General features: G+C 45.9%; 1 protein-coding gene and 1 long non-coding RNA gene across 2 annotated transcripts; both read right to left on the bottom strand.

The window, feature by feature from the left end:
- Positions 1-7,955: 7,955 nt before the first annotated feature.
- On the bottom strand, positions 7,956-22,679 carry LOC309335859 (zinc-binding protein A33-like; the record flags this gene model as incomplete). The annotated part of the gene is given in 8 exon segments (XM_081851129.1): positions 7,956-8,866; positions 9,026-9,141; positions 10,664-10,683; positions 12,553-12,786; positions 19,783-19,878; positions 21,025-21,300; positions 22,477-22,562; positions 22,565-22,679. Coding segments are annotated over 8 exon segments (1,485 nt in total). The 3' UTR covers positions 7,956-8,324.
- On the bottom strand, positions 11,817-12,546 carry LOC309335860. The gene is made up of 2 exons (XR_014153779.1): positions 12,157-12,546; positions 11,817-12,116 (listed from the first exon to the last, which is right to left on the bottom strand). It is a non-coding gene; the product is annotated as an uncharacterized lncRNA (long non-coding RNA).
- Positions 22,680-23,118: the final 439 nt, after the last annotated feature.

Raw genomic sequence — 23,118 nt, forward strand, 5'->3', positions numbered from 1 at the left:
CGCCGGCTACACAACCCGCAAACATGAACTGTCGGCCCACAAGGGGTGCCTGTTATGGGGAAGCAGGGTCGTTGTTCCCCAGCCCCTCCGCAAAAGGGTCCTCACAGCCCTACACGAGACACACCCAGGGGTAGTAAGGATGAAGGCCCTTGCCAGGAGTTATGTGTGGTGGCTGGGGATCGACGGAGAGATAGAGGCCTGGGTCAATCACTGCCAGGCCTGCCAAGAATCCCGCCCAGATCCCCCAAGGGCCCCAGTCCAGTCCTGGGAGTCCGCCCGAGCACCATGGTCACGCCTGCATGTGGACTTCGCTGGCCCCTTTCAGGGGAAAACATTTTTCATAGTGGTGGACTCCTACACCAAATGGCTGGAAGTCGCACTGGTACCGTCCACTTCTACGTCCGCAGCCATCCGGGTCCTACGCAGGCTGTTTGCAACCCACGGGCTCCCTGACACTCTCGTCTCAGACAACGGGACTGCATTTACGTCAGGAGAATTCCAAACCTTCACAGCGCAGAACGCCATCCGCCACATCCGTTCGGCGCCATTCCACCCAGCCACCAATGGCCAAGCAGAACGCATGGTGCGGACCACCAAGGACACCCTTCGCCGCATGACGCAAGGGGATTGGGAGTACCGCCTTGCCACATTCCTTCTAGCACAGCACAGCACCCCCAGCTCAACGACTGGCTGGAGCCCCGCTGAACTACTAATGGGTCGGCGCCTTGCAATCAGATTGGACCGCCTTCACCCCGATAGAGCTCAGGATGAGGTAGGGGTGGGGGAAGGCAGGAACCCCCGGACCTTCGAGGCCCAGGACCCAGTGTACGCAAAGAATTTTGGGGCAGGCCCTGCATGGGTACCCGCCACAGTCACCAGGGTCACTGGCCCTGTGTCGTACGAGGTGCTAACAGATGGGGGGCAATGCTGGCGCCGCCACTGCGACCAGATACGGCGACGATTCCCGGGAGAAAACCAGGAGGAGGAGGACAGGTCAAGGGAGTCCCAAGGGAACAGTGGGGCAGTGAGGCCCATAGAGCAGCAGGGGCAAGCAGGAGAGGCAGAATCAGTAAATACAGAGAGGACCCGTGAGGCTGAAAGGACACCAGAACCAGAACTACGACTGAGCGAGCAGGTTGCACCAGACCAAACAGCCCCATCACAGCCAGCATCCTTGGAACACGAGCCAGAACCTGAACCCCGGACCAGGGAACACCCCAGGCCGCAATGCACACGTAGGCCGCCGGCGTACCTTGAGGACTATGAATGCGACCTCCCGGGCAGGACTGGAACTTAGAGGGGAGGGGTGTTATGTACTGAACAATAGGATCCAAAAGGCAGCAGTCTGATTGGTCCTAGAACAATAGGATTCAGAATGCAGCAGTCTGATTGGTCCTAGAACAATGCAGCAATATGATTGGTTGGCAGGAACCACCCAATCATGCTCCAGATAGAAGTGAATCCACAACCTGATTGGCTTACAGTAGAATTCCAGAATTAGCCAATCATGTGCAGCCCATTGTGTAAATAATGTATATAAAGCAGATACTTTGAGGGGACATTCATTCATTCCTCCTCACCACTATGAGCTGAATAAAGAGCATGAAATCACTTTGCGACTCTGAGTATATTTCAGGTTAAGAACAGTTTCAGGTTAAGAACGGACCTCCGGAACGAACTGTACAGGTTAGATCAGCTCCTCCATGTAGGATGTTTTGAAGCAGCGACCATGGGATAACAAGACTCTTTTTACTTCCTCTGAGGGGATGTGGTTTGAAAGCATGCAAAGCTAAGCAGGGTGTGTGTGTGTGTGTGTGTGTGTGTGTGTGTGTGTGTCAGTGCTTGGATGGGTGGCTGCCTGAGAATCACATATACACTACTTTGGGTTCCATTCAGTAAGGTGGGACATAAATGTAATGAAATGAATCAGGAGCAGGAAAAGAGAAGCTTGGCTGCTACGGTCCATATTCTTATCTCTTAAGATCTGTGGGTTGTTTATTGTGTGGCTGGGAGTGTGTCTTCTCTCCACTGTCTGTAACCCACATTTCAGACCCAATATGTGTGGGATATGGCACTTATGAAATGCTTAACTCACCACTGAGTGGTGATAAGAGGAACAACAACAAAGATGGGCTTGACTCTCTATGGTTCAATTTATATCATTTATTAACAATAGTACAGTAATCTTCCTTCTGTCTTACAGCAGCCACTTACAACATAAATTATCTTAATTCTTTAGATTGAAGTCTACTCTGTAGATGCAAACTTATTCAGTAATGTACAAAGATTTTCCAAGTTTGTTTTGATGCCATGTGTATGACTGCATATAATACTTAACATGTATTTGTCTTGGAAGACAATAAAGTTTTGTTTTAAGGGAATTTAGCCTGTACATGGATACATCCACTCAGTTTTATGGTGATGTTCACATGACCAGCACAAGCAGTGAGTTTTCTATTCAGCCTAAGCACTTTCTGGGGAAAGGGTTCTATGCCTTTCCCAAGCATTCTTCCTTAATTTTTGACTATATTCTACAGTGCCTAACCAATAACGTGGGTAGCAGTCACATGGATGCACCTCAAAGAGATCCCCCCAACCTTCAAATAATACAGTATCTGCAACACACATTGTTCCATAAATTATTCTCCCCCACCCAATCTGGTTTGCTATACACAAAGTCAGCATCTCTGTCAACTCTAAGTTGCTTTGCTCCACAAGACTTTGCTCCATAAGAATGGGTTAGGTAAATCAATTGAATCAATCAAATATTTATTATGCTTGACCAACCATTAAATAAAGTACAAATGAAAAAGTAGTGTACAATCACAGCCTCAGTAGAACCAATGATTAATTATTAACAGTGAAAAGTTGGGAACTCACAATCATAGCAGGTATAAGGGAAATTAATTACAACATTCAAATGATGAATGCCACCTGTTTGGTCATAGTGCTTTTTCTGGGTGTACGCGGGGGTACGTATACCCCTAAACATTTTGTGAATCTAAATTTGGCCTCATTGAGGGGCAGTATTTCAATATGAGTAGGAAAATGAGAGTACCCCTAAACATTTTTTTTAGAAAAAAAGCACTGGATTTATTAGACCCCTCAAAGTAGACACTTGAAAGGGTCTCCAAGGATCAACCAGGAAACTGCCTCCTAAGGAGATAAATTATGCATTCCTCCACCCGTTATGGGTTCTCTAACATTGACAGAAGCTTTAGTAGAAGACCTAAGAGTGTTTCAAACTCTAAATGGTTACAAGGATCGTATCTGCCATTGAAGGGAACTTGGGTAAATCTGTCATCTAGGATCTTGGAGGGCAAAACTCTTCTGTACTTAGGTATTGTTAGAAAATTTAGATATGGCTTACATGTGTCAGAGGCAGACTGAGCTAAGGCCAGATACCATGATATACATGCAAGGAGATGCACGGACATCTGCAGGGGTGCATGTGTATGAGAATAATGCTCCCCCCAAGGTGAACCATAGTGCCCTGTTCCTCAGCTTTCACTTAAAAAGGAACAAGCTCCTACCATTTGTAAGAACCTCAGAATTGAGAAAAGCTTAGTACTTTTTGTTTGCTGCAGGAATGCATTTATCCTGCTTCCTTACATGCTCCAAGTCATTACTAAAATATTCCAAACTGTGCAAAAACAAGCACATTGAGTGATCAAAGCCCCAACAAAAATGGGAACCTGCCCTCAAAATAAAGCAAGTAGCAACAAATGCAAAAGGCAATGGGGCCGACCAAAGAAAGGAGGGGATTTGTTGACCTAATATGTTTCAGACGCTATAGGGATTCAGCGAACAGTAATGCAAAATTCAAATGTGCTACCTCTAATTGTTTCCTATGCTGTCCTAAGAAATAGAAGAGGTGTAGCACACCTGAATTTTGAAACACTGTCCTCTGAATTTCCCTGAAGGAAGCCCACTTGGTTGGATCAATCCCTCCACCACACTTTTTGTCTATCCCACTTACTGCTTTTGTTCACACTTTGTAATCAAGCTTACATTCATTGACTTCGCATACATTTGGCATGCTTTATTAAAATTTTGAGTTTTAATGAGGACAGGTTTGAGATGTGAATGTACATTTTCCTATGCACTGGGAAAGTGGGAAGGAGCCTTCTCACAAAGCCTTTGGGCCTTCCTGTAACACTTTTAAACCAGATTGATGAGCTTCTGGGAAACGAACAGATCTGCTTCATTCAGTGCCAGGGTAAAATAATAGGACACTGGCAATCCTTGGCTGCTGTTAAGATTAGATAACTGTGACCAATCCATCAAGTACAGTATCTTCAACCAGTGTCTCACCCCTCAAAGCTGCTGGCTTCTGCCAATGGATATGTTTGTTTTGCCCACTGGGCCTGGATCCACCAGGCTTGTTGAAAGCCTTGAGCTACAGAAAGGCTCCGTATAATCTCACCCATTAGAAAGGCTGCTGACAGACGAGGGTTTCTTAGCCAGGAGGTGATCCCCAACCCCCGTCCCTTTCCTCCAAGTATTAAAGCAGCTCTGAAAAGAGTCCAAACCTGTCACTCCAACCTCAGTCTTAGGAATCTAAACAAATAGCAGAATCAGGCGCCATTTGTTACATTCCTCAAATGAATGAGACTCTCGTCTTTCATTTTGAGAACAGTATTTTTTATATTTAAAAAACCCCAAAAGTCAAAAGTTGTGGAGAATAGCTCTAGCAGGTCAAGGAGAAGCAATGGAGCCTGAACAAGCACATTGTGCCTCTAACCCCTGTGCAGTACAGTTGTGCACTAGCCACTAAAGCTGCAGTAGGAAGGCTGTAGGGCAGCTCTAGATGGGATCTTGTGTTTTCAAAACTCAGTTGAACCACATTGCAGGGGTGGAAGCAATTTCAAGCAGGGAAAGGGCGGCGGGGGGGGGGGGAGGGAGCTAGCTGATCTCTTCTTGCATCTTCTGCCTTCCCCCACCCCCCACCCATTCACATTTGTCCTGGCCAGGCTCAGAGACTAGCAATGTGCCCCCAACAATGTGTGTGTCCTTGGTGGTTAACCCACAGGTTGGATTCCAAATCCCATCTGCTCCAGCCAGCATGGCCAATGGTCAAGGATAATGGGAGTCTATCTGGATGGACACAGGTTGGTAGGGGAAAGGCCTAGCACCAGTTTAGGTCCCTGCTTCAAAGTGCCACTGCCTTCATTTAAAAGGGGTTCAGTCAGTCACATTGAGTGTGACCTCTCAGCTTCTCTTGTGCAGTTGTATGCTTAACACAGAGCGCTTGTGCAATGGTTTCATGCGCATGGGTTGCATGAGACAGGCACTGAATCTCTCAGAGTGGAAGAGTCATGACTATTCAACTATTGATCAATGCTTGTTGCTGAAGCGCATTATCAACAAATACCTTGGCAAGCACAGAGAAGCAGATTCACGGCTCTCAATGTCTTAAAAGCAGACTTTGACTCTATCCCTCCCTAATGCTTTTGGGAGAAAGTTGCAATCAGTAGGTATTTATTTAAAACTATTAAGCTCCTTCATAAGGATGTTACAGATAGGTAGCCGTGTTGGTCTGCCATAGTCAAAACAAAATAAAAATTTTTTCCCTTCCAGTAGCACCTTAAAGACCAACTAAGTTAGTTCTAGGTATTAGCTTTCGTGTGCATGCACACTTCTTCAGATACCTGGTAGCTGAAGAAGTGTGCATACCTGGTATCTGAAGAAGTGTGCATGCACATGAAAGCTCATACCTAGAACTAACTTAGTTGGTCTTTAAGGTGCTACTGGAAGGAAATTTTTTTTAATTTTGTTTTCATAAGGATGTATTCTGGAATAACTTTACCGGCTAGAACTGTTGCTAGGGATGTACTTTTCAAATTGTTTTTAAAGGATGTAGCGCCCTTCTTAAAAAGCAATCATCTTTGTACTGTGAAAGTAGGCTGCAATTAGATAGTTATCCTTTTATTGTGCTAATGATGTTATTTTAATTTCCGATTCACAGGTTGAACTGTGTAGGCTGCTAAGATAATTTAGTTTGTATTGTGACAAACCCAAAATAATGGTTTAATACAGCGTGTAAAACTGGACATTAGATGGGAAAATATTCATTTAAATACTTCTGCATCCCCCCCAAAGGGACTCAAGGCAGCTTACTATAAGAACAGCTAAAAACAGAAAAAATAAATTTAAAAACAAGTAAAAATTAATAGAATTAAAACTATAATTATATATACGTATATCTGTATTAAAACTAAATTAATAGTTTTTCAACTCCATTAATTTAATTGTACACTGTCAAATTTTTTTTAAAAAAAACTACTACTGTCAAATTTTTTTTTTTAAAAACTACTACTGTCAGATTTAGTAAAGAATTCTAAAACACATTGGCAGAATTTTGGATCTTTTATGACCAAGTAAGTCTGGGGGGGGGGGCAGCAATGGAAGTTACTGTAAAATTTGAGAGGCAGATTTGTAAAATTGCAGTTACTGTGAAATTTGACTATCTTAGTGGCGGGCAGAAGGAGGACAACTCAGCCCGCTATACTTTGAAATAGCTAATCTTGACAACTTTGTTAACTCTTTCTATATGGCTCCTGATAAAGAAAGGCTGCTGCATGCTAGAACAATCTTGCAAATAACTGGCTAAGAATTCAATGCCAAGTATGAAAGGCATGCAGCAACTGCTGAGCATCAACGCCATCACTTAGCGCCTTCTGTTAGCGTGCAGAGCCCTCTGCTGGCAAAATGCGGCTCTGCACCAAGAACAGGAACTCCTTATACCCACTGAAAAAACACCCTTGCAAAAGGAAATTCCACTCTTCGTATGAAGAAATTCTTTAGTGTCAACACTGGGTAAAAGACTGATTGATTGAGCATTTTGTGCACTGCTGCAAAAACAATGGCAGCTTGTGAAACTGAAAACTCTTGTGGAAGAATGGGCAGAAGCAAGCATTTATTATTATTTTTAAAAAGTGGTACGGCAAGATGATGTGAAATATAATGAAGACAAATCATGGCGTCCTGGTACAGGCCAAAATTGGCACAAAGACCTTTACGCATCTCTGCTAAATATACAAGCTACTCTGAACTACAGTGGTACCTCGGGTTAAGAACTTAATTCGTTCTGAAGGTCTGTTCTTAACCTGAAGCACCACTTTAGCTAATGGGGCCTCCTGCTGCCGCTGCTGCACGATTTCTGTTCTCATCCTGAAGCAAAGTTCTTAATCCGAGGTACTGTTTCTGGGTTAGCGGAGTCTGTAACCTGAAGCGTATGTAACATGAGGTACCACCGTACTGTGCTGCAACGCGCCAATGCAATTCTATCATCCAATGGTTCGTCCATGGAGCATAGCTCTGCCAATGTGGACTTAGTCCATGAAGGTGCACTGATCCTAATCCTCTCTCCTGCAATCTGCCATTCTTGTTGCCACTGTTAGGTTGCACTGCTTTATTCAGCACCATTATTCAGCTCTTCACTGTGCCCAGTCTTATTTTGACAATCTAATTTCCTCCACAACTAGTATGAACGATTATGTTGTGCTGTGCTTTTGCATGAGTGTATGTGTTGCAGAGCCTGGGGGGGGGGGTAGTTTTAAGTGTGGCGTAGTCGTTAAGAGTGTTGGAATAGGACCTGAGAGACGAGAGTTCAAATCCCCACTTGGCCATGAAGCTCACTGGGTGACCTTGGGCCAGTTACTGTCTTTCAGCCTACCTTACCTCGCAGAGTTGATGTGGAGATTAAACGAGAAGGGGAGGGAACCATATATGTCACATTGAGCTCCTTGGAGAAAAGGCAAGCTATGAATGCAACCAACAAACTATCCTTCTCTCTGCCATTATCACTTTTGGCTCCAGCTTTTTGTATGTGTCTGTAAGTCAGAATGCAGGTCAAAATGTCCAATGGTTGTGGTTGTGTGTTACTGACCCCTAGTGCTTTGGGCTGTATTCCCATCTTATACAGCTGGCAGAAATGACCAGGCAGCACCATCTACAAAGCACAAGGCCCTTTAAGTACACCAGACAGAAGAAGGCATTAACCTGGAGAAGGGGACGTAATTATAATTAGGGGGGGGGGGAATGAACCAGGAACCGACTAATTCTTCTTACTCATCTCCTTTAATATCTATTCTAATACATTCCATCATGTTGGTATTGTTTTATGCATTCTAAGAGGTGGTGTTCGTCCTATGAAATAGAAGAGTGGGTTGTGGTTTTTTTAAACCTCTTTGCAAAACCGGTCAGCTTCCCTTAACATGTTCATCACAGCAGGGCGACACACAGGGTAGAACTTATGTGTTCCCAGGAAACAAGAGGGACCCACCAAGTCTTGCTGAATGGAATCAGACTTCAGGATGTTCCTACAGGTTCAGGTGGCAGATCCTCATGGGCTCTGCATTCTCGCCATCGCCGAAACAAGTGCTGAAGAAAGGATAGAACCTGCGTGCCCTGACCTGGTGGAAGGTGAAGAGAAGGGACATGTCCTCAGCATTATAAAAGGCCACCTTCCTTGCCTTGCAGTCCAGCAGGACACCTACTTTTCTCAGCAAGCGCCCAGGATTCAGACGCACCCAGGGAGCGGCTGCAGCCCAATAACGGGACTTCTCCCGCAGCCGTATAGCCCAGTAGCCATTCTTGGGGCATAGCTTGACTCTTGCTGCCCGGTCCACTGAGTCCGCTGCCACTCCCAGGTCCCACTTGGTCTTGGTGCCCACCCAGACCTCCCAGTAATGTCTTCCACTCTCAAAGGACTCCTTTGCCAGCACATTCACACACTGCAGGAAGCGGCTGGGGCTTCTGGGCACAGACTGGGGCGTCTTCCTCTCTGTCACTGCCGTCAGGTCTTTGGACAGGACAAGGTTAGGGTGAGCCGATTCAGGGTCCAAGGTCAGAGGAACAGGAGCTGTAGGAAGAGAATATACCAGGATTCAACTATTAATCGAATTAATGATAATTCTAAGAAAGAAACTGGGTAGGGTGCCGTCAAACGAGTCTATGAACTCTGTCCTGTTCCCATATCCCCCGTATGCTCTGTTGCAATTGGGGGGCGGGGGCGACTCACCTGTGCAGATCGATTTCAGCATCCTTCTCCAAAAAATAAACTGCAGAGGTCCATCATACCGGTCCTTGTGCTGCTCTATATTAAAGGCGGTCAAGTCTTTCACCTGCACCGCTGGCCTGGAGCAGAAAGAAATGTCTGCTGAGCAAAACAAGATTCCAGATAAGGAAGTTCTGGAGTTTAGAAAGTGGCTCCTAACCAATCTGAAAGTGCTTCAGCCAGCATAAGGATGGGAGAATAAGGCAGTTGCGGCTTGGCCAGCGCCATTCGCTTAGCGCACATAATGGCAGGGAGCATCCTCAAATTATTGTGGGGGCCAAATCATGTATTTCCCCCTTTCCTTCTACCTTTCTAAAAACAGTAGCTAAGGAGGCCATCACAAAAGATGTGCCTCTCCTGTCCTTGCAATCTAAGTAATCCCTGGGATCCTAGGTCAAAGGGCAAAACACTATCTCTACTGAAAAACCCCTCTTATGCAGGTATTTCAAGAGAGGTATCTTTGCAAAAGGACACAACTCCTAGGGGTTTCAGTACTCCACCTTGGAGTGGGGTGGATTATGACGTAAGCAGGCCACTGGTTCTCCTCTGCCTTAGTGGCTAAGTAGCCTACTGCCTAGAGAGGCAGAAGGTGGTCGCCACAAGTTCCATGGAAGCCAACTTCCAGAATGGAAACATGCATGATAATAAAATAGAATCCACCAGTTTCTGCACAGTACTCCATAGAAACATGAGCCAAATGCCCTAATTCTCCTCAACATTGACAGCAGCCAAAGAGCAGTCTCAAACCTATCTTATATGGATGTATTTGCTCTCCTTTCTCCCCAGCAAAGTGAGCTGGGAAATGAACTGCTCTGGCAATCTTTCAGCTAAGAGGTGGGATATGGCTGTGCATGCGAGATTCGCCCAAGTTTAGCCATTAGAGAAGCTTGGCAGCTCCACAACTTGAGACAGCGATAATCATTTTAAGGCAGGCCACCAAAACACAGCCCCTGGGTGGCTCATTAAACCTGTTCCCTCATCCTTGCCTTCACAGGCTACAATAAAATAAAATAAAAAGGCAAGGTTTTCAAGCACCTGACAGACAACATTATATGGCAGGTGAGGTGCATCCAGCTTGGTGACCTGCAAAATTTATTTAGGCTCATTTCCCAACCCTCCTTGTCGAACACAAAAAGAGGCCAGCAGGATCAGTCCAAAGGCCCCGATTCCAGCTTCCTTTTCCCACAGTGGCTAACCAGATGCCCATAGGAAGCTGGCAAACAAGACCTGAGCACAACACTCTGCCCACCTGTGATTTCTGGCAACTTGTATTCTGAGGCTATTAGAACATAAACATTGTGTCTAGTGGCCCCAGAAGACCATTCTGAGCATTTCCTTGAAGTAATGTGGGAGGACCTTATGAAAGCAGTTAAATCCTGGGTGCACCTCAGTGCTTTTGGATTTACATACTGAATCCTGAGGTCAGCACACCTATGCAACAATGCCCAGAAGGAGAGATCTCCTATATTCCCCAACAGCTTCTCTCCCAATAATTATTTTCCAATGCTTTAAAAGCTACAGCGATAAGTCCCCCCGCCCAGCTGAGTAGGTAAAATAAGAGGCTCATGAAAACAAAAGCTTTTTTTCTTTCCAGGCACGTACCTAACAGACACATTTTCCACCTGCAAAAAGAAAAAGAAAAAAGAGGAGAAAATTAACAAACCCCTCACTTAATCCTTGTTGCAGCTGCTCAAGTAAATTCTCCTGTCCATTTTTTGCCTCTGTACTGAAGTACAAACAATTAAAAACATAATTATGGACCTACAATTTCAAGTGGCTGCCTGGGAACCGCATGGGATGTTGCCTTGAGTTGCATGACGGATGAAAGTTGGTGTATAAATGTAATGTAATGAATAAATGAATGAATGAATGAGGTGATAGCAAATTCTGAAGGGGTATGGGCTAGTTCTGATATATAAACACTGGTTTCTGTAAGCAAAAGAGAGATGCAAGAGAAGGCAGGTTCCTCATATCACCAAGACTGAAAAGCCTGGAACCTAGACGGTATCACTGTCAGCTGTCAGGAGAGCATGCCATACACACATAACAACATTTCCCTAGTCATATTGTACCTCTGGCCCCCAAAGAGGCTGAAAATATGCACTATCTTGACTGAGAAGTGAGGACATACATTTACTTGCCTATCAAAACAAATGATAACCCACCTTTTGGCTCTAACAAGCACCCTCAAGGCAGCTTGCATTTAAAATTTCAGAATTATACAAGCAGTAAAATAAAAGCCAAGGGAGTATCACTACCAGCCACCCCACAGGAGTCTGATGATGGAAGGAGATAGATAAGGAAAGGAGTATTTGAGACATTTAGAAAAAACATTTAGAAGTATTTTCATGCAGACCTGCACAGCACAGCGCAGCATGGTCCGAAGGCACACAATACAGTAACCTTGGCTGAAACTAAGCACTTCATCCCTACTTCCAAGAGCAGCTAGTTCTTATGACAGAACCAGTCTCCAAGCCTGAACTGCTTCTTCATGCCTGTCAGAGGTTAAGGACCATGATTCTCACAGCATGCACAAGCAGATCCTGCTGGAGAAGCAAGCTTAAACCTCCTAGCAAAGGCTACCTCGGTCACTTCACAGCACAATCCTGCTGCAGTAACCGTGGCAACCAACTACGGAAAAGCATCACACCAAGCAACCAGCAATAGTTCAATCTTAGAGGGAGATGGAAAGGGCTGTCTCTTACCATGGGGCCTGGGGAAGAAAATGGCAGGCACACGTTTTCCTTTATGAGGGAAGTGGCAAATAGAAAGCTGTAATGTTGGGGTTTTTTTGTGGTGAGAGAAGTGTTCCAGCCACTGTCTCACCTCTGTTTAAAAGAGAGAGGGAATTTGGGAGGCCACACTTTTAATGGCAGATAAACCTCTTTACATCTCAGTGCAAAGGCCAACAGTTATTTGCCTTCTTTGACAATGTTATCTGGCAGACATTGACAAGGCCTAATTCTAGTCTAGGGCAGAAAAACATATTATTGATAGAGACAAACATTTTCAGTCCGGAGTTTAAAATATGGAAAGACTTCTTTGAACACGCATTCTCCCCCCCCCCAAAACAACACACACACACACACACACACACACACACACACACACAAACATGACCCACTCCCAGGTCTCACTGCATCTTATACAAAGGCCGAAAGGTCACCAATCAGGTATGTTGCCACAGTGGATTTCCTGAACTAGAAAGGGGTTGAACTAGATGACCTCTGAGGTCCGTTCCAGCTCCGACTTCAGGATTTTTTAAGCCTCACTTCCTGAATGCATAGAATGAAGTACAAGATGACACCCTTGCTTGGTAAATCAATCCATAGAAAACTATAGCATTTGCCAGTGTGCAGTGTGATACGCGTCTGGGAATGTGGAGAGGGTGGAGCCTATGACTGAGAAAACGTGAGAAAATACAAATCTGCCTCCGACACCCATGACCCAAACTCCTCCCACCTCAGCCTTGTAAGCATGATGAGTCTCACCTCCAGCAGCAATGAGTTCCCCAGCTCATCAAGCTTTTTCTGAATGTGCTCCATGCTCTTCTTCAGCTCAGTTATCGCCATACTGAGACGTGTGGCATCTCCGTCCAGCTTCATCAACCACTGTTCTTCCTCTCTGGCCAGCCCCGTCAGCACAGCTCTCTCTTCCTCTTGCAAGATCTGATGAAGATACTCAAATTCTGCCCGGATCTTGGAGTTCATTTCACGAGATGTTGTCTGAAACAGCAAAAGGGCTATGTATGAAAGCAGCACGTTCAACCACATCCACAGACTTCTGTGTAATTAAAGGAGGATTGTAAAGCCAAAATATTTGTGGGACAGAAAATACAATATGGTGTCAGTCAAGGGGAGAGCAGCCTATGGCCCTTCTAATATAAAACATTTGCATCCATGTTCATTGGCTTCATAGCGATTTTTGCTGTCACAAAGCTAGGCTGCTTCCATACCAGATGTGTACCATATTTTTCGCTCCATAAGACGCACTTTTTTCTTCCTAAAAAGTAAGGGGAAATGTCTGTGCGTCTTATGGAGCGAATGTGTGGTCCTTGGAGCTGAATTGCACAGGGGCAAAAAGCAGATCATGCTTTTTTTTTTTTTTGAAAGAGGGAAGAGGGTGTTGAAACAAAGCCGCTGATCGTTTGCCGATCAGGGAGAGAGATAAGGGACGCTAGAGATAAAGGAGGGGGAGGGGGGAGATAAAGACAGCAAACTTGCAAAGGGGGGGAAACAGGAAGACTAAAGCAATAAGAAGAGAAATTAGAAGAAAAGAAGGAGCAAAAAACTGCTCCAGCTAAGACACTAAGGCAAACAAGAGGGAAGGGAGTATTGAAAGGAAACAGTTGATCGGTGGGATCAGAAGAGAGATAAGGGCCGCTAGCAGAGGCTGTCGGGGAGGGGGGAGGTAAAAGCCCATGGATCCTCAGGATTTTTGCACTGGGTCACCCCAAATTCTCCATCAGATCACATATCATGTCCATGGCTACAGCCTGCACCAAATAAATCACACATCCACTGTTTCCTGGGTGCAAAAATGTGGTTAGAAAGCACGGATCCACATGGATCCTCAGGATTTTGCATTGGGTCACCCCAAATTCACCATCAGATCACATGCCTGTGGCCACAGCATGAACCACAAAAATCATACATCCACTATTTCGTTCAGGATATTTTTTTTCTTGTTTTCCTCCTCTAAAAACTAGGTGCGTCTTATGGTCAGGTGCACCTTATGGAGCGAAAAATACGGTAATCGGGAATTGCCATCCATCATTCAAGAACTGTTTACAAGAAACTGCTGATGCTGTTTCATTACAATACCATTTTTCTTTGGCCCGCCTGTCTTTTTTCAGGACTGACTGGTGGCAATTGTTTGGCCTCATAAAACTTAACTGCATTGCCAGTCTTTTCGGCATGGATTAAACTTTTTCAGAGCTGCTAGAGCTTTAATTAGAAGCTACCTTGTGGCGTTTGCCTCCTAGGTGGGTCATAAGGAAAGGGTTAAAATGAGTGTGATGTGATTGGCCAGTGGAAACAGATAGGAGGAGTTAGGGTTAGAGTCGGAGGTGTGTGAAAATCAGTTGAGAGTGGGGAGTTGGAGAAAGAAGAGTGAGGAACAGTCTGTGGGTTGGTCGAGTTGTGTGGTGAGAGAGTGAGAGGAATTGTTAGGTGGAGTCAGATAGTTAGTTGGGATAATCAGTTTGAAGTTGTTAGGAACGAATAGGACAGTTAAGGAACTAAGATTAAGAAACTGACAAGAAAAATTAACTGAAACCATAAGCTTGTTCATGCCTATAAAATAAACTTGATTATTTGTTAATGTTAACAACTGACTAGACTCCGTGTGTACCCGTGAGAAACGGGTTGGTGGCAGTGAAGAAAGCAATCACAGTGGTGTCACAGGGTCAATAGACTGTCAAACATCCGGGGACCCTGTGTGATCGCCACATACTTCTTTATGGCTTATTCCTCTGATTGCTTCCTGCTGAGTGTACCTGATAAATTTCTGATAAATTGCCTCAGGAGTTGACCTTATGTAATCAGTTCCAGAGATGCCTGCTGTTTTTATCCTTCAAAGTTTCCTGCAAGACCATGTGTCTCTCTCTCCATGCTTGACAGAGAACTCAAAGAAGAGATAGGAGCATTTTCTGAACTCCAGGAAGGTTTGGAAATGGATAGACATGTCAGCTTTCCTTCTCCACATAAGAAGTGCAGAGGGAGAGGCAGAGTCTCAGATAAGGGGGTAAAGAGTGGAAGAAAGGCCTGCTATTTCTTTCTCTTTTTTTATCGATACAGCAGCATGAGTGAGAGTCTGAGATACTCACTCCTCTCCTGTCAAGTGGTGCTGCTGATGCTCATCTCTGCTATGCGGAGTGCAAGAACCCCAATTTGAGCTGAGCTTTGGCCACAGATGTCTTGTGGAGACCAGATGCACTCCAGAAGCCCATCCTAAAAGCAGCTTCTCAGCAAGATGGTCTAGAATTTGAAGCAGAACCTCCAGCAACTCACCAGTGGGAGCACTTGTAAACTGTGTAGTGCAAAAGCATCTAATTCTGAAGAACAATTTCACAAGGTGGAATGTTCTATCCAGAGCCCACCAGACTGAAATGGAGTGGGGGGTGGTGCCCCTATTCTTGGACTGGAGAAGAATAACCAGAAGCTCCCTCACCTCTTCTGTATTCTTGGTAGCACTGGGTTATTTTGTATTGACTATTCTTATTATTTATTATTTATTATTTATACCCCACCCATCTATTACAGCCTTTGGCCTCTCCAATTTACTACTCCCCTGCAAGCAATTCAGGTCTTTTCACTACAGAGACAAAGAAATACTATCAAAGCACTAATCATTCACATTGTCCATCTTTGACCTCCAACTGTACAGTATTGCATTTCTGATGACATGACTAGTATGAAATACAAAGGCCCAGGTGAAGCCACTTCACGGATGGCATCAAAACAGCCTCAATATATATATCCTCTATCCATGTCTCTCATTATTTGATTTGCCATTTTTAAAAAGTCTTTGCTACACATCACATATGAGGGTTTCCATAGTGAACATCAGTATGCATTATCAGTGATTAGAGTTCATTTTGATTTCAAATTATTCCTTCTGAAGTGCACATTACTTGCAGCTTGCCAATGTCAATAGTGTCTAGTAAAGCCACTTCCGGCCTGCCCAGGAGGTGGGGTTGCGGGCTTCACGCCCACCCCCACGTGAGCGGGGGCTGGTTTCAGCCCCCGCGAGAATAGGGGAATCCCGGCCAGGTCTGCCCTATTTAGGGCCGGCGCAGAGGGGGCTCGCCCTCTTTTCGCCGGCTAGCCTTCACGTTTTCCCACCCTCCCTCCCTTTAGGTATGCTTTAGGTAGGTCTTTGACTTTGCTATGGACTTCGGTCTGTCGCCGCAAGGGGCATGGTAGGAATTTTTCCCAATTGGCAATTTGTAGCCTTTTGGTTTTTCGCCTACCTCGTAGCAACTCGTCACAACTTTTCAGCATTGGCGGTAGGCATTGGTAAGAAGGGGTTAAGAGGATGTGTGGGGGGGGAGGAACGCCATCACCTCCCCCCAGTGAGCGAAGGGTGGTCCGTTAAAGGACTCCGGGGGGCGTGGCCCTGTCCAAAGCCTATGGAGGTGTCGGCCAAAGGCACGCCCCAGAGCGGTGACCCGGGGGAGCTCCTAGTCGGCGTGCCTCGGCAGGAGACTCCCCCGATAAAGTGTTAACCCTTCCCCGTGTCTCCAGCAAATGGGCTGGAGCCGGATAGTCGATAGGACCAATGCCTAAGCCAATGCCTCTCATTCCTGAATTCAATAAAGTTGTGGCCTAATTCGCCCAATTAACCTTAATTATGGTGTCTCGTGTCTTTATTTATCCTGGTGGGGGGCGGGAACTCGCCACGCAATGCTTCCTAAACTAGGCCACCCAAGTCCTTTTGATGTTGCTGGCAGACTTCAGCCTCAACTAAAACAATATTATGTCTCTTAAAGTTAGGCCAACTCACAGCTCATTCACTTTTCCCTCAACCCTGCTTGTGGTAGGGTATCTTTATCCAACCTTCAATCCCCACCACTTAGAACGGTTGGTGCAGGATAATCCATTTGTGTCGCTAATCACACTGCCTTTGCCTCCTGGAAAATTACTAACTATCCCCACCCCAAACCCATGGGGGTCTTCTGGTACAAACAGATAAGAGCATAAGAAAATCCTGTCTGGATCAGGCCAAAGTTCCATCCACTCCAGTTTCCCATTTCCTACAATGGCCAACCAGCTACCTCTGAGAAGTCTACAAGCTGTGTAAGAATCCAAAAGTCTGCTGGCTCAAACAAATGGAGGATCAAAGGGGAAAACCTGTGTGGGAAATGCTTGTTCATATCCTACCTTAAAAAGATCACCCAAGCTTTCCCTTGAAATAGACCACAGTTCCTGAAGTCATATATAACAAGAAACTGTGGATCAGTCAAAAGTGAAAGCTTTCACTCTCATCCTGTCATGTGCAAAGAGAGAGCCAGCATGGAACAGTGGTTAGAGTATTGGCTAGGACCTGGGAGACCAGGGTTCAAATCCCCACTCAGCCATGAAACCCATGGGGTGACTTTGGGCCAGTCAAGCATCTCAGTCTAACCTACCTCACAGGGTTCTTGTGCGGATAAAATGGAGAGGGGAAGAAGTATATATGAGCTCTTTGGAGAAAAGGTGGGATATAAACAGAGTAACAAATAAAGGAGAAGATAAGGGAGTGTGAAAGTCAGAAGGTCACCACACTGTTTAGAGACAGATGTCTGAACAGCAACTACACATTGTTGCAACTGCAACCATTTTCTTCCTTCTTCCATGGGACTATAAGGATGTATCTAACCCATTTCCATGTTATAGGTGGCAAAATTATTGCATGTGTGCGCATGCCACTGAGCACTAGCAACAGCAGCTTTCCAGAACAAGCAAACTCAATGCATAACATAAGAACACATAACCATCTCTTATCTGCCCATTTGGTCAATCTTCAAAATAAAATAATAATGAAACCAACAAACTCTCTCTCTCTCTGTGTGTAACATCTGTATGCCAGTTACTATAACTTGCTTCATTTGAAAATTTGCGTTTTCTGATCACAGGTTCTGGTTGCTTTCAGATTGGCATTCTAGGCATCCCTGACAATTGTTTTAGAGTGAACTGTTGCATTGTGTCTCCTCGACTGGTGGAAAAGCCACAGTGCACAATGAGCTCGGAAAGAGCATGATAGGCTTAAATATATAAAGAGTGTACCTAAATGCTTTCAGGGGTGATGTTATCTTTCAAATGTGTACTATGTTTAAATATGACAATAATTGTAACATATCTAGCATAAAAGGAGGAAAGAATGAGACATGAGAGATGGGGATCCTTTTTAATCAAGGACTGGCAGCTCTCCAAAGCTAGCACCTGCTCAGGCCGGATATCAGCTGCTTTTAGCAGTCGCTGAACCATCTGGCTCCTGTCTAGGACTTGCCCTACCAGCTAATGATGCTCCACTAAGTGCTCACATTGCCAGGAGTCTTGCTGACATATTTCTTTGCTCTGAGCAGCAGACAGACAATTTTACTGGAGATTCTATGGGGTGCTGTTTTGAATTAGCTTGGCACCGCTCCCTTGGACTTTTAGAGCTGAACAAATAATTGTGAATGAAAAACACAATTTGGGAGAGTCACTAGTGCCAACAACTCTCAAAGTTGCCAATACAAAGAAGTCACTGGGAAGACGCAACCCAAGATGTTAGCCAGGGACTACGCTTAGTTGGCAAATCCCCAGCTGCAAGCTCACCACATAAGAAGTGTCTGCTGGATCAGGCCAGTGGCCCACTGACTCCACCACCCTATTCTCACAGTTGCCAAACATATGCCAATTGAGAAAACACATGAGAAGGACCCAAGCACAACAGTGTTCTCCCCTCCTTTGATTTCCAGCAACTGGTATGCAGAAGCATATTGCTTCCGACAGTGGAAGGAGACCATATCCCTCAGGGTTGGTAGCTACAAGCAGCTTTCCTCTCCATGAATTTGCCTAATCCTATTTTAAAGCCATTTGCATCGGTGGCCATCACTGCCTCTTGTTTGACTCTGTGCTCTGTGAAGAAGGACATCTATTACACCAACACTCTAGCCCTAAGGGGTTTCCATTATTCCACTCGGCATGGTGAGTGAGATGCTACCCCATGGCGAGCATGAAGAGCGGCCAACCCTTCCTTCCTTCCAACTTTGAAGCTGTGGTGGTGGAGATGGGTGGGGGTTATCCAAGCAGCTGTGTGGCACTCCCTGCCACCTGTCCGGCTAAGAGCTGTTTAAGAACAGCTGCATGTTCAGTTTAACTCCCACTGCGGTCCTTACTTGCTTTGGTGCTGGAGAGGCTGAGGTGGCTCTGATGCCCCTGCCTGAAGATGCTTGGAAAAGACTGATGGGAGTGTTGATGGGCATTGTTGTCCAAAGGCCCTTGGGGTAATCCCGCCTTCCTTGTCCGTGACCCTGAGAAGCTTATAGAAAATCAACTTGTCTTGTTTAATTCTGTGTCATAAACCCTGGTGTACAAAAGCTTCCCTCTTCCCTCTATTATTAAAGAGGCATTTTGCTTGTTTCCCCAAGATAAAAACCCAACAGGTTGGATTTGACTAAGTGAAATCTGGCATGTGAAGCCTGTGACATGGGGAAATTTGAGGTTCTTTGCTGAAGCTTAGTGGCTTTCAGCTGTCTCTCTCTATACCACTCCCAAGTAATGTCCCTACTGCTCAGCTCCCTCTGTGAAAGTGCTGCAATTAGAGGTATTAATCTTCTTTTCTGCTGAGGTGCGTCAGCAGATCAATGGTTATCTGGGCAGATAATTAGTTTGCTCCAACCCCAAAGCAACTGTCATTTATTTGGCGGCTTTATCTTTTTGCCTGTGATTTAAAGCAACCATTAAGATGGGCGGTCACAAAACAGCAAGACGCCCCAATTGCAGCCCTGCTGATTTGATAAGCCTGCCGAGGCCCAGCTTTCAGCTGTTTTCTATTTTTGTCCATTCTTTTCACTAGTTAAGACTCCCCAATTGATCTCTTCCAGCCCTTTCTCACCGGCAATACAAAAGAGCAACACATCTCTTCCTCTGTAGGGAAGCCTCCACCTTTAGAAACTTTGGCATTTCTCATCTGAGCAAGCCAACACGAAACAAAAGCGACCACAGAAGGAAAAGTGGGGAATGTACTGGTACCAGCAGGGTGCAGATGTTCTCTTCAGCTGCATGCTTCATTCTCATCAGTTTCTCACACTCCACCTGGCAAGACTGAAATGCCTCTTGGAGGTGTGTCTAAGAATAAAATAGATGGATAGATAGAACACTTAATCATTATGTGTGCAACAGTCTCTGCCTATCAATTTTAGAGCCAGGATGGCATAATAATAAACAGAGCAAGGATGCGAAACTTCTGGCCTAGCCGGCTTTCCCACCTCATAGGGTTGATAGAAGAGCAAAATGAGGTAAGTCCTACCTCCCTGAGTTTCTTAAATAAAAGCCAGGGTACTACCCTTAACAATAACTGCCATGTTATTTTTCTCCTTTAGAATTGACTTCTGCAGCCCCAGCTTTCCTGTTCTTCCATTACTGCTTGATCAACTGCTACCCTTTCCTCTTCTATTCACTTGCCAATCCCAAACCTCACTCTCCAATAACCCCAGCTGTAAATTAAGCTAAGAGAGCATGACTTGCTCAATGTCACTGACTTACCTTGAAATCCACAAAGCTGAAAATCCCACACTAGGCCTATGATGGGAATTTACCTTCCCAGAATATTTGACATGCCTTTTAGCCTTTGTGCAGAATCAACAGAATATGAAACCCGTGACCTTTGATTAAGCGCCTCATGTGATGTGGTAGTCCAGTGCAAACAACAGTGTTGCAATGACCCAAGACAGCAAAGAGGAATAACTACAGAAAGAATACAATCAGCCATTGGACTGAAACTCCCAGGGAGTTAAGACGCTGGGGTAGGAGTAGGGCAAATTATGCAGGGGAAAGAAATCCACTGGGCTCTGCACAGCCAAATGACAGACAAGCCATCTGCTGGCAAACTGAGCTGGAAACAGGGAGTTGAGATTTTAAAAAGACACACAAATATCTTTGTCAAACTGCTATTTGTCTTTGCTTCAGAGGCTGCAGGGGAGACTGCTTGATTGGAGATTCCATTAGAATCAGAAGGTGACAAATGGAATTTTCCACTTGTCCAGAATTCTTGGTCCAAACAAGTCTGTCCCACACTTCCTATAATCTTTCTGTACAGTCCCAAGCAACCCTCATACTACTGTACAAGGTACCCCTGCCTAGTTCATATCTGACCATCCTGTTTTGTAGCTAAGTTGACCACCTGAGAGAAATGCCAAGCCCCACAATTCATTGAGGGAAGCACTCCAGGAGGAAAGGAAGTAATAATCACTGTCTTGCCACCCAGCTGCTCACCTGCATTTTTTTCTTGTGTTCCTCAGAGGTGCACCTCCGAACTGTCTCCACTACTCCAGAAACAAGGTACTGGGGACGGAAGGACCTGGTGGGGAACTTTTGCCGGCATTGGGGGCAGGTGGCAACTTTTGAGCTCTTATCCCAATAGCTCTGGATGCACTCCCTGCAAAAATGGTGCATGCATTCCAGCATGACTGGGTCTCGGAACAGATCATAGCAGATGGCGCAGGTCAGCTCTTCCCGGAGGCTCTGCTCCCCGCTCCTATGGGCCATTTCCTGCACAGACACAAGATACATTCCTCACTCTACCTGCCACAAACCCCCAGACTCCAAGGTCCGAACCTCTCCTGCACATTCACAAAACTCTGCGGTTGCAACACATGCAAACAAGCCAGCTGTGTGCATGGTTCTGTTGCACACTCACGCTAAAATGTGGCAGGTACAGAAACAAACAGCTGTCCTTTTAGGCCGGGCATCCCCAAACTCGGCCCTCCAGATGTTTTGGGACTACAATTCCCATCATCCCTGTCCACTGGTCGTGTTAGCTAGGGATGGTGGGAGTTGTAGTCCCTAAACATCTGGAGGGCCGAGTTTGGGGATGCCTGTTTTAGGCCTTTAACAGCAGTAATAAAAGAGTTTTAGGACAACCTCTACAAATTCAGATGTGCCAAGGAGAAAAGCAGCACCAGATGCATTTCTGCCTATTCCCATGGTTCCCAACATGGGGCACACACCCCACAGGGGGGCAATTTGATTTTTAAGGGGCGCAATTCGAGAATGAGTTAGACCAAGTTAATGGCCTTTTAGACTTCCTCCACCTGAACAGGAGTTCACTTTTTGAATAAGAAGAATTATTAGTGGGAACCACTGGCCTACATGCAAAGGCAGTGTAGTGCTTAGAAAGGGTGCCCTCCATACATTGTTGGTCCCACCAGCCCTAGCCAACTTGGAAAAATGTCAGAGATGAAGGAAGCTGTAAGCTACCCCAGCTTAGTATGTCAGACAAGGGCCCAGGAGACCAGGGTCCAAACCCTCATTCAGCCACCTTGGGCCAGTCACTATCTCCCAGCCTAACCCACCTCGTAGGGTTGTTGTGAGGTGAAGATGGAGAGAGGGAGACCACGAGCTCCTTGGAGGACAGGTGGGCTATAAATGTAATAACAATAACAATAAATAGGAGGTTGCCACCTTAGCAGCTGCCCTACAGGCAAAAATGCAGCACAACACCTCCACGGCAAGGAAAGCAACACCTGTCGAACTGCTGCTCGTTCAAGGCAAAAACGAGCCTTTTCGTCGGAAGACCCAGGGAAGGAGCGAAGCAGACAGTCGGGAGAGTGGAGACGCCAGCTCTCTCCCCCCCGCCCCAATCCCTCTTCCCCCCTGTGCAGGCCACGGGAGAGGAGAAGGGCTGCGCTGGGGCTCCCTGCCGCCGAGCCCCGGCTCCGGACTCACCGCCTGACGGGGACGCCGCTCTCCTCCGCCGGAACCCCACCCGCCGCCCGCTCTCGCGCTTTGGCTCCCCGCGCGCCACGGACCCTCGGCCCAGGCGCTCCAACTTTCACTTCCCCTGCACGGCGCGCCTGCCCCGCGGGAGCTGAGCGACGGGCCCTCCCCGCCAATTGGGGCAGGCCCTGGGAGGCTGCGTCGCCCTCCATTGGCCGGCGAGGGAGATCTGCTCCGCCGGCGGGTCTCGAGAGCGCGACTAGGACGCGAGGCGGCGGGTTGGCTGTTGCACCAGGCTTGCCCTTGCGGGAGGCGGAAAGGGGTAGTCTCGGCACCTGGTGGTGGTGGTTTTCATAATCGTTTTTATTGGTTTTCAAAGATATAAGCATAAACAAAATCCAAATCTCGAGATTACTCTGAATCTCCTGACTTTTCCCCTGTCCCTTTCATGGGTCCTTTTAATTCTATTTTCAACTGCATATCAGTACTTCTCCAATATTTCATCTTCCTAAATTATCTATACGTTCTGTTATTTTATTATAAGTGTGTTTAAAATCCTGCTAAGGTTTTGACCTGTTCACAATGATTTTGTATATACATTATAAACACGGGAAACACTTGGTTGTTTTTAGATCTCCTTGGTGGTGGTGT

Source organism: Podarcis erhardii, assembly GCF_964252035.2.
Source record: "Podarcis erhardii genome assembly, chromosome: 2".
In the NCBI taxonomy this organism is placed as follows: Eukaryota; Metazoa; Chordata; class Lepidosauria; order Squamata; family Lacertidae; genus Podarcis; species Podarcis erhardii.